Source organism: Alosa sapidissima, chromosome 1, assembly GCF_018492685.1.
Source record: "Alosa sapidissima isolate fAloSap1 chromosome 1, fAloSap1.pri, whole genome shotgun sequence".
NCBI classification, from domain to species: domain Eukaryota; kingdom Metazoa; phylum Chordata; class Actinopteri; order Clupeiformes; family Clupeidae; genus Alosa; species Alosa sapidissima.
Window position 1 is genome coordinate 36649658 of NC_055957.1, and position 13035 is coordinate 36662692.

The 13035-nt window shown below is 40.8% G+C and overlaps 1 protein-coding gene across 1 annotated transcript; it reads left to right on the forward strand.

The window, feature by feature from the left end:
• The first annotated feature begins 6011 nt into the window (after positions 1 to 6011).
• npy2r (neuropeptide Y receptor Y2) lies at positions 6012 to 7325 on the forward strand. Its single transcript, XM_042103647.1, has one exon. The coding sequence runs from the start codon at positions 6027 to 6029 to the stop codon at positions 7137 to 7139; it is 1113 nt and encodes a 370-aa protein (XP_041959581.1). The 5' UTR covers positions 6012 to 6026; the 3' UTR covers positions 7140 to 7325.
• Positions 7326 to 13035: the final 5710 nt, after the last annotated feature.

The window sequence follows — 13035 nt, forward strand, 5'->3', positions numbered from 1 at the left end:
AAACTGACAAACAGCATCAACAGTCAGGAAACAATGTATGTGGGTGTACCTTTGCTGTAAATACATTTCTGCATTTCACACACACACATACACACACACACACACACACACGCACGCACACACACACACACACACACGCACGCACGCACGCACGCACACACACACACACACACACGCACACATCCAAAACTATGTACTGTATTCTGACTTTGTTGCTATGGCATCATGAGAGCACTAGCTTGAACACTATCCACAGAGATGAACAAGAGATGACATTTTATTTTCCTCACCACATGAGTAATCTCATAGAAATACATTTATATGCAGTCAATTTCCTTGAAAACACCCCAGCTGGTCCTGTTCCCCAGGCCTCATTAGCCATAATGCACTACAGTACAGAGGAAGACTCAGCAACTGCACATCAGCTGTCATCAACATACATAAGAAGTGTTTTATAATAAGAAATAAACCTGCTTGAGCCAGATTTTGGAAGGCACATCACAAATAGGGGTGTGATGAAATTGCTTGGAGAGACCACAGGCTATTTCCATTGTTCTGGGAAAGAATGTCTCATAGTGTGGGAATGGGTCTTGTAGGATGCTCATCAACATGGAAGGTTGAGTACTGTAATGGATGTGGAAAAAAAGGCTCGCTGTTTTGTGGTGGGATCTTGTCTGATTATACTTTTCCTGATTCCCGGCTGAAACCCATGATCCAGTTTGAAGAGTGGGTGGAGTTAACAAATTAACAATAATAGAGCTGACCTGGGGGTCGTTTCTAGAAAAGTTAGCAACGACGTTGCTCAACCACCATGGTACGACGCAACTTGCGACCAAACAACGACACTGTTACACCTGTTTCCAGAAAGCATCGTACCTGTGTCGCAATTCGCTACTTCCGACGTTCGAACACCATAGTTCCAACAACGTTGTTGATGATGCAGCGATACATATCATTGGTGGAAACAGTGGCAACGTGTAATACCCCACCCCCTACAAATGTTCTGTCACGGCCTATGTCGGCATGTTTCTAATCTAAATCTAATCCTATCTCTTATTTTCATCTCTGAGTAAGAGTAGGCCTACGAGACACAACAATAGTTTTGACCATACATATTTATGTATATAGTTACTCTACATCGAGAGACCATAGGTACAATACATCAGTCAAAAACAATTGAATCTACGTGTCACACTAGTTCACCTGCAACGAGAAGCAAGAGGACAATCTCACATCATAGGAAAATCGAACCTACAACGTTGGGATAATAAGTCATCTGCTTTAGCCACTACACCATTTAACACTGCTGTTGTTAGGGACTGTGAAGATTATAACACTAAAAGCAAGGCAATACTTGAATTAACATAAATAGCAAGAATGAGCCAAATAGGGGAGCAGTGTCTTAATCAAAATTAAGCTACAGGATAGATCAATCATTGAGTCACGAGATAAACATCCACTTCGCAAATTTTGGTTAGGCGGTTGTGATTTTTGGTTAGGCGCTCCGGACACCAACAGGAACTACCAAGGAACGACACAAGTGCGACTGCCTAGGGGCAGTAGTTCAAACGACCAAACTTTGCGTGCTTGTTTGCGATTGAGAGTTCGAACTACCCTTTATAGAAACACCAAATCCAAAAACGATGGAGCGTAGCCTACTACCAAGGTTGCGACGCAAGTTAGCAAACGATGCTTTCTAGAAACGACCCCCAGGTCATATTGAGGACTTGGGTGAGTAAAGCAAATGTGAACTGAGGGTTTGAGGTCCCATCCGAGGGACATATAATATTTCAATGGCTTTGGCAGTAAAATTATAGTAAGATTATAGTAATTATAGTAACCCTGCTGGCATTTCAACATTGATTCAACGGTAAATAAACGTTATAAACGTTTTAAAAAAAACATTATAACGGGTGAATCAACGTTGAATTATGTGTTGGATTTGCAAATTGAATCAACGTTGATATCGCAACATTATTAAACATCCGCCATTTCAACATTGGTGCTGATTTCCTTGATTTCTTATTTTACAACCATTTGTCAACATTTTACAATTAGCATTAAAACAGTGTTTCAACATTGACACAACAACTGACATTATTTCACCTATAATTCAACATTGATTTTCTTGACCTTTTTACAACCAACGTTGTTTCAATGTTTGTCTACATACCCTTTTACAACCATTTAGCATTAAACATTGTTTCAACATTGTTTCAACATTGACGCAACAACTGACGTTATTTCCCCTATATTTCAACGTTGAAGGTCGGTCGTGTGCTGGCTGGGAAGGCAGTAAAATAATTAAGACCACATGCCACGAGATATAATATATACTTCAGTGTAGGCCTGGCAAGAGACCTAAAGATACATCAAAAGATAAAGAAAGGTTAATCGGTGGGATGGGAAGGACCATGGAGACAGGCACAGAATTACAAGATGAAATGCCACAGGCATACACCAACACCTCCCACTCACACCCGTTTACAGCAGACAAAGCAAGCAAGTAAGAATACTGTTATAATAATTAACTGCACTTAACTATAACTGTTCAATAAAAGCGTGACTGAATTGTTTCATCTTTTTAGCAACATCTGAGTTTAATTGGGCATAAAACAGAGTCTTTGTTTTTCATCCGAGAGTCTTTGTTTTTCATCTGAACCCTCTTTAGTATGCCCCAGCTTGACACACCCCACAGCCAATGATCCCAAAGGAAATATTATGCACCAATTGCACATACTTCTGAAGGCTACCACAGGCTTCTTTAGTGGGAGACGGTTCAAGAAAGGCTTTTTTTATGTACGCTGCACTGACTAATGACATTTTAGGTTCAGTGTGACAGTTCATATTTACAGAGTATTTACAGGCCAAATGAGAAACTACTATTTCTCCTAGAGAGAGAAAGGGGTTACTTTAAAAGACTGGCAGAGAAATATGGTTAAAGCAGTGGAGTGAACGTCCTTGGACCTGTCTGCTCTGGCCTGGTCCTCTCCTGGCATTGAACATAAACCACGTTTTATAAGCCTTTGTTTCTTTGGCTACTATACAACACTTAAGTGATCAGACTGTTAATGGACAGCCTAACATCGACCCCAGTGGCATACACTAATCATCACAAATCCCTATCCTCTTAGGCACAGTTACAGAATAAATCAATAGGACCAGATATTGTGTGCTACACTGGGGATTAAAATGGCCCACAAAACATTGCTGCTACCACAAGTTGACATCCCAGCCTGTTTTAAAGGCAGTCTTTATATTGTTGTAGAGTGTCCCTAGAGCTAAAGTGACTAAACTGGACATGCAGTCAAGGTCAGTTTTATATTGTGAGTTAAATACAATTTCAAAGTGTTTCATCAAAAACTGTGATTATCTGGAGTAGGAAACAAGTTATAAAAAAGGATGTTGCACATGTGCTCTTTCAGTGATGAACATTAGTTTGGCTTCAGAGGTGTAATTATTTGCTAAAGAATTTGAGAACTGTCTGCCTTCCATGCTACACTCCACACAAAAAAAGAAACAAACGTCAAAACGTCAAATTGTACTCAAAGGGCCAGTTGGGCCCAGAAATCTATGCAAGTGTACAGAATCAAACACGTCAGAGAAAAGCCAGCGAGAAACATTTACCTCACATTAAATGGAAAAACCCATTGCATGACCACTCCTCTTTTTCATTCAGTTTCACATTGTCCTCCTCTGTGTTTGAGAATAGCCACATCTGCGCCTGCATGGTCCTCCACAAAACACACAAGCACGATTACATTATGAATAAAACATATTTCTATTACAAATGCCATTCAAAACTAATTAGCATCCAAATACATTTTGCTATATGCAGACAAACAAGAGCTATAAATTAAGTTCAACTAATCTAACTATAATTGAGAGTTACAGAGAGGTTCCACATCATTGGGGTTATTGTTTGGGCACTTAATACACAATGGACTCTCCATCTCCCGTGTCCAGCCCTTCTCATGAAAAAATGTCAGTGAGCTGTGCTCAGGGTATTATGAGCCTGAACTGACTGATGTGACAACAGGATGCTTAATTAAAAAGGAGAGGAGAGGAATCAATAATCGGCTCTGTTGCTATCGCTTTGCATTTGTCTTCAAGTGTATTATCTGTTCAAGTCTGAGTCAGCTCTTACCTGTAACAGACCACAACATGTTCCAGGTTTGATTGTCTCTAAAAAAAGCTTCTATTGATATATCTACACCACAGACCTTAAGCAGCAACCACCTTGTTACATGGATTCACTGTTTAATTACTCATGCACCCATACAGAAAAGGGCTGCTAAGATGTTGGCCTCAAATTGAGCTCTCCAGCATTGTGGGTTTGTCTCTCAAGCTGGCTGCACATATTGTTTATTTTTTAACTGTTTCATCTTTATATTAGATTTGATTTAACTGTATTGTCATTGTGCAGAGTACAAGTACAAAGACAACGGATCATCTCCAGTTATTATACACTGATACACTAGTTATTATACACAAAGAAGTCAAAAATCTGGTGGTATTATATTATGAATATTTCCTAAAATTCTACAAAACAAGCTTCAGTGGTGAGGGTTTAAAATCTCAAAAGATCTCAAAGCAAGTCAAAGAAAGCTGAATAAGGCAAAGATGGAGTAGACTGACCTTCTCTTTGTGACAAGGTCATCAACCCTGCATGTAGGAAGGAATTTGAGCTGGAGGGGAAAAGATTGGCCCTACAGGAACAACAATTACTTCACAGTGAAGCTGATATAACAGACTTCAAGTCATTATGTTTATGTTGGCCGCCAAATTATATAGCCAGATGAGTTTTACAACAATGAGTTTAACATGCAGCTGTTTCACATAGACAAGGTTGGTTAACCTTAATGGCAATACAATTATCTCACAGCACAATGATCATTACCGCTTGATAGAGATCATGGTTCCTTTTGTGTCATAATCCTAGAGTCCTTCATCTAATCACATTTACCAACATTGTACATATTGTGGCTTGTGCATAAAGTCTATATTACAGACATCATATTATAACATTTCTTTTCTTATGTTGATGTCTCCAAGAACTGTCTGTTAATTTGTTCACCAAAATGATCAAGGATTTTGTTCTGAAATGAAATAACGACCCAGTGGTGCATAGTAAAGCCCTTGTATGTATATTATCTAAATACATCTCGACGCATTTTCTTTTTATTTATAGGAAGGTCTGTTTAGAAAACACGCAACAGAGGAAGAGTGCCGTCTGTCTCACTGGCCAGTCATCACCGGCGTTCCCACGACGCTCTGGCAAGCCTATTGTATTGCGCAGTGCATTGGCTTCCGTTGCGCACACCGTTTGGGTAGACGCGCTTGGTGTACACATAACAGACGGCGAGGGGAAACAGGGAATGACAGGAAAAACATGTCTAATACCTCACTGAGTTGGATATACTAGCTTTACATTCAGAAACCATGAATTCTGAAACAATGCGTTAAGAAAAAACGCGTTCGTGGAAAAATCCATGGAATACCCTTATTTCTGGAAACCAGGTAAGTGTTACTTCGATATTTAACAATCAATCAATCTGGTAAAACGTAATTACATATAATAATAGTCTACAGTTCAGGAATTAATACAGACAGATTTAAATAAAATTACATCTTCCATCTGAATTCACTTAAAAGGTGGTTTGAAGTTAAATACGTATTATTTAGTGACACGTTGATTCTGAACTATTCTGAAGACACTTGGCAAACACACTGGATGGCCCAATATAATCGCCATTGACACGCTGAGGAAAAGCTTTCTGTTCGAAACGTCAACGGGGCGATTAAAAGTTTTTTTAAGGAACTGCGAGTGCTGTCCTTTTTCTTTATATTCAGTATTTTACATGTAAGGATCCAGCACCCAGTGTACAATTCTCAGGAGGTGTTGAGCGCGTTTTTCCATTGATTTACCAATATAATTGCGTCCCTGCTCCCTCATGTGCGCGACGCGCTAACGAACGATTGTACATCTGCTTCTCTAATTATAGGCTGTACCACACATTCTGGGAATGGATGCACACGATGTTGGAAATGTTTCTCAGGACGAAGTTTTCGGGTCTCAAGTTAATTCCTCCAACCCGCCAACGACTGTGCAAGATGAACACTTTCTTCTGGAAGACAGTACAAAACTAGTTGGAGTTCAAGCGGTTTTAATATTTGCCTACAGTACCATAATTCTTTTGGGGGTGATAGGTAACTCTCTTGTTCTATATGTTGTGTATAAATTTAAAAACTTGCATACAGTGACAAACTTTTTCATAGTGAACCTAGCCGTGGCAGACCTGCTGGTGAACACCTTGTGCCTGCCCTTCACACTCATGTACACGCTCCACGGCGAGTGGAAGTTTGGGTGGACACTTTGCTTCATGCTACCTTACGCCCAAGGCCTTGCTGTGCACGTCTCTACTATAACACTTAATGTTATAGCAATGGACCGGTATCGCAGCATTGTCTATCACATGGAGACTAAAATGTCACGGTATATGTGCGCAGTGGTCATAGTTTTCACCTGGATTGCCAGTGCAATTCTGGCCAGTCCACTCGCCATCTTTCGCGAGTATGCGTCCCTTGATCTGACACCTGAGCAGTCCATACAGGTGTGCACGGAGAAGTGGCCAGGTGGCGGTGTTGACGGGACCGTGTACAGTGTTGCCACCTTTTTACTACAGTACGGCATTCCACTTTCCATCATCTCCTTCGCATACGCTCGCATCTGGATCAAGTTGCATAGGCATGTAAGTCCAGGCGGTGGAGGCCGGAACGACCGTCATCGACGCCGCAAGAAAACTACAAAGATGTTGGTGGCCGTGGTAGTGGTGTTTGCTCTCAGCTGGTTGCCTCTTCATTCTTTTCAACTCGCCGTTGACTTCCACGACAGTATTCTCGACATGAGAGACTTTAAACTCCTGTACACCGCCTTCCACATAACTGCCATGTGCTCCACTTTTGCCAACCCGATTCTGTACGGCTGGATGAACCGGAACTACCGAACTGCATTCACTGCTGTGTGCAAGTGTATCTGGACAGCTGATCAGGCTGGGGCCAACAGGGGTCCAGTCAGAAGAATGGAGAAGGAAGGAAAGGGTATTAACTGTCTGTATACACACGTAACGAATGTTTAAGATAAGATCTGTGGGCATTATCCGTGTAAAGGTGATTTACGCAATTTACGTAGGCCTAGCCATGTTTGTTGTAGGGCATATTGTAAGGGAGATTTAAGGTGATATAGGCGAAGGTGGTGTCACTAAGGTAATAGTCGAGATGATATATGTGCATTTGCTGCTCCCTCGGTCTGCTGGTAATTATGCTGAGATATTAGCCTAGTCGTGTAATAGGCTACTGGTAGATATGCAGGAACCATTGTAGGCTATACATCCATTCCAACGAATAGAGAGGGTTTGCGAAATTGTAGCCTACTCATTGTTCGTTACTCATTGTAGGCCTACAGCAATTGTTATCATCGTGTGAGATAGCCTAACATATTTTAGCCTGTTTTTATTATTATTATGTTTTTAAAAAAGTGAATTGTTCTGTTTAGTGAAGGAGGCAACCTTATTGCTTGTTGATCGTTGCTTACATAATGTATTCCTCTAAATAGAGATGTTCATAGTCACAGGACAATATACATTCTTAAATTCTTTCCAATTCATGTATTGTCACATTTATTGTTAGAGGAAAGAAGAGTTTTACATTACCAGTATGTATTGTTTTTAATGTGGATCTGAGCCAGAATCACAGTTAGTATTATTAGGAAAACGATTATTCTTTGTGAAATAGAGCTTTTCTGCTAATCGTCGATGTTTACGTTGGAATTTGTGTTTAAGGGCTGCATAGGCTACAAAAATACTGATGTCTGACTAAAATCTTCAAAATTAATCCATTCTGCAGAAATCATGGTGAGTGTGTCATAATTGAATTCAAATAATGATGGATGTCCCCCTGCTTGTTGCAATCCATGCTATTTAAGTGCAGTCAATGTCTTTAGTGCAGTCTAATGGCTTTCAATATGAGCTTAAGTTGCAGATAATTACCCAAGAGTCATGTGATGGCTTCTCTTAAATGAGGATGCCCTCTTTCGTATTGTTCCTTAATTATATTGACCACAGGCTACAGCTATACATATTGTAGCCTTGAGAACTGGTGTAGATCATTAGTCATTGCTTTAAGGCATTTCAAGACCAGTATTTCCAGTATTTTTCCCTTTGAGAAAGATTCTCCATTAAATGAAATGAACATGATTGCCAACAAATGGAAAGACAAATGGAAATAATCATATAACTGAGAAACCATAACAATCTTGAATGTTATTGCTGCTTTTAAGATGCTTCAAGAACAACATAATCAATACACTGAAATGGTGAGCTGGCTATTCAATGTATTTGAGTAGCCTACAGTCACTGTAAAACAGTGAATGCTGCAACAAACCGTTCCTCCGTTCCTCCTGCGTCCTCTCTCTTTTACTTCTCTCATTTCTGACGTTTCTCAAACACTCTCACAAGACATTAAACATGATGGACACAGAGCAGTAGGCCTATTGATTTCTCGTCAGCTGTCCACTGGGGCCATTCTGAAGCATTCATTAAGATGAAGGGCATTCAACTGGAGAGTAATTACCTTTAAATTCCTCCACTGAGGACCAAAGGTCAGTGGATTTTCCTTCTCTAAGGCGCCTGTCCACACGGAGACGCTGTTTAGGTTAAACGCAGAGGTTTTGCTTCGTCTTGGCCGAGCGTCCAAACGAATCCTGTAAACGCACTGCCCGAAACCGCACTTTTCTGAAACCTGGTCCCAGAGTGGAGAAATCTGAAACCGTAGCCCGTTTGAGTTTGTTTAGACAGCGAAACCGCACATCCTGCTTGCGCATCGATGATGTCATCGCCACACCTCAGCTGCCCTGGACTTGCACTTATAGTAGCCTATTGCCTAACAATACTAGTTTTCATACATGACATTACCTACGATTACACTCCGTTAAGATAAATATCACAACATTATGTATTGTTTTTAATGTGGATCTGAGCCAGAATCACAGTTAGTATTATTAGGAAAACGATTATTCTTTGTGTAATAGAGCTTTTCTGCTAATCGTCGATGTTTACGTTGGAATTTGTATTTAAGGGCTGCATAGGCTACAAAAATACTGATGTCTGACTAAAATCTTCAAAATGAATCCATTCTGCAGTAATCATGGTGAGTGTGTCATAATTGAATTCAAATAATGATGGATGTCCCTCTGCTTGTTGCAATCCATGCTATTTAAGTGCAGTCAATGTCTTTAGTGCAGTCTAATGGCTTTCAATATGAGCTTAAGTTGCAGATAATTACCCAAGAGTCATGTGATGGCTTCTCTTAAATGAGGATGCCCTCTTTCGTATTGTTCCTTAATTATATTGACCACAGGCTACAGCTATACATATTGTAGCCTCGAGAACTGGTGTAGATCATTAGTCATTGCTTAAAGGCATTTCAAGACCAGTATTTCCAGTATTTTTCCCTTTGAGAAAGATTCTCCATTAAATGAAATGAACATGATTGCCAACAAATGGAAAGACAAATGGAAATAATCATATAACTGAGAAACCATAACAATCTTGAATGTTATTGCTGCTTTTAAGATGCTTCAAGAACAACATAATCAATACACTGAAATGGTGAGCTGGCTATTCAATGTATTTGAGTAGCCTACAGTCACTGTAAAACAGTGAATGCTGCAACAAACCGTTCCTCCGTTCCTCCTGCGTCCTCTCTCTTTTACTTCTCTCATTTCTGACGTTTCTCAAACACTCTCACAAGACATTAAACATGATGGACACAGAGCAGTAGGCCTATTGATTTCTCGTCAGCTGTCCACTGGGGCCATTCTGAAGCATTCATTAAGATGAAGGGCATTCAACTGGAGAGTAATTACCTTTAAATTCCTCCACTGAGGACCAAAGGTCAGTGGATTTTCCTTCTCTAAGGCGCCTGTCCACACGGAGACGCTGTTTAGGTTAAACGCAGAGGTTTTGCTTCGTCTTGGCCGAGCGTCCAAACGAATCCTGTAAACGCACTGCCCGAAACCGCACTTTTCTGAAACCTGGTCCCAGAGTGGAGAAATCTGAAACCGTAGCCCGTTTGAGTTTGTTTAGACAGCGAAACCGCACATCTTGCTTGCGTATCGACGATGTCATCGCCACACCTCAGCTGCCCTGGACTTGCACTTATAGTAGCCTATTGCCTAACAATACTAGTTTTCATACATGACATTACCTACGATTACACTCCGTTAAGATAAATATCACAACTGATGCTGCGCAGCGCCGATAGCTTATGACTTGGTGGACTGAACACTGTTTTTCCCGGTGTTTTTTTATGCATTCTAGCTACTGTCAGTGACGCGAGAGAACTTAAGTTATTAGGAAAGTGCGGTGTAAGTTTAGGCTACATTAATTTGTGCGTAGTGCCAGTGTCATTCATTTATTTTACATGTCTTACAACATATATACATGCATTCACAGTCGAGTGAAATCAGATATAAGCATACAAAGACGCTTAACTCACGTTAAGCCGATGGTAGCACACTGAATGCAAATGCACGATTTGATGCAGGCAAAAGTATTGCTAACGAAGGTTTTATAGCAATATTATAAATGTGGCGACAGAATAGCCTAGAACTTGGGTAAGCCTTGCGTTTAGTAGCCTAATTGCGGTGATGGGCAAAACTAATGTGAATCACGGACTATCCTACAACCAAAGAAAGTAAAGGTGATTAGGCCTACCTGCATTAGCCAAATAAAGGATGGGACTGCACCCTTCACAAACCGTAAAATAAAGTTTATTAGTTTTACAGTTGACTACAGTTGACAGTTCACCATCAGTCCACACAAACAATTCTGATTTCCTTGCACTAGCCATTTCGCCGTAGCCTATTCTGTCTGTTTTTAAAGCGCAAGTTTTGCAAGTTTTGGTGAATTTCTGTAAAGACACAGTGCCACCTATAGGCCTGGGGTAGAAGTAACGTGTTGAGTCGTGTTGAGATGGATCCGTTTGGACGCAAATATTCTTGATACGGTTCCAGGGAAGACGGAGGAAAAAAAGATCGGTGTGGTACGTGTGGACTAGTCCAGGGAAGACACGTACCAAACCGACCAAAGCTTGCGCACTGTGTAGGCCATACAACAGACAGAGTAGGCTACGACAAAACTGGCTAGTGCAAGGAAACCAGAATTGTTTGTGTGGACTTATAGTGAACTGTCAACTGTAGTCAACTGTAAAACTAATAAACTTAATTTTTACGGTTTGTGAAGGGTGCAGTCCCGTCCTTTATTTGGCTAACGCAGGTAAAAATAATCTTTACTTTCTTTGGTTGTAGGATAGTCCGCGATTCACAGTAGTTTTGGTTATCACCGCAAGTGCAAAGGCTAGGCGTACCCAAGTTCTAGGCTATTCCGTCGCCACATCTATAATATTGCTATAATACCTTTGTTAGTAACAGTCAATACTTTTGCTTGCATCATAGGTCTATAGGCTTAACATGAGTTCTAAGCGTCTTTGTATGCTCATATCTGACTTCACTATGAATGCATTTATTTATGTTGTAAGACATGTAAAATAAATGAATGACACCGGCACTACGCACAACTTAATGTAAACTTACACCGCACTTCCCTAATAACTTAACGGCTCGTGTCCATTATTGCGGCGCATAGACGCTTGCAGATGCCTAGCCCATCTCTCGGTCGCGGGCTGAAATCAGTTGCCGCTTGTGGGCATGTAGTTTAAACTGTTCAATTCCGCCACCGCTAGTCATGTATTTCGGCTAAACTCATAAACATAGGCTAGCCTACTATGTAACCAATGGGCTACAAGCAAATTTAACATTTTATTTTATCAAAAATCGTAGGCTACACACACACAAAACAAGAACGGGAAAACTAGCCACAGCCACGATTCATTTTTCCTCCATTTTGCACGACTAATCAGCGGAACAAATATTTCTAGGCTCTATCGTTCCGGTAGGACCCGCTTCACTGGCTATCATTTCATTGGCTAACCGCCTCGCGTTAGTCGCTCTCATTTGCATAAAGTTCAGCCGAGCCCAACATCTTGACGCGCCGCTTCTGTTCGAATGCCCGCGCCGCCTTCCCAAGGTGCATTGCGGAAGCGTAAACCCCGCCTTGCCACTCTCCATAGGAAATTAATGGGCTATGTGCGGCGCGGTGGGCTTTGCCGCGATAATGGACACGAGCCGTTAGTTCTCTCGCGTCACTGACAGTAGCTAGAATGCATTAAAAAAAAACGGGAAAAACAGTGCTCAGTCCACCAAGTCATAAGCTATCGGCGCTGCGCAGCACCAGTTGTGATATTTATCCTACGGAGTGTAATCGTAGGTAATGTCATGTATGAAAACTAGTATTGTTAGGCGTCCAGGGCAGCTGAGGTGTGGCGATGACATCATCGATACGCAAGTAGGATGTGCGGTTTAGCTGTCCAAACGAATTCAAAAGGGCTACGGTTTCAGATTTTTCCACTCTGGGACCAGGTTTCAAAAAAGTGCGGTTTCGGGCAGTGCGTTTACAGGATTCGTTTGGACGCTCGGCCAAGACGAAGCAAAACCTCTGCGTTTAACCCAAAAAGTGTCTCCGTGTGGAAGGGCCCTAAGGCATCAATATCAAAGGGCCAGGCAGACTATGGAGTGAGGATTGTCTCAAAATTATTTAAAAGTATATAAAAGGATATACATATACATACATTTATAAATATCCAAATACAAAATACAAATATAAAAATGTGACATACAAATAAATAAACAAATTTATATAAATAAACGTGTCTTTGTAAATAAATTTTCGAGATTTGAAAATAAATATGCTTGACTTTGTATGTGGAATCTGCATTTGTGAATCTCCTTTTTGCTTTTATGCCGATGACGTAATTTTGAGACATTCCTACTGCACACCAAGATCCACAAATAAATACCACTAGATTTGAATGCGAAGACACCCTCCACTGAACAACCAGCAGATGACAGTGTTGTGC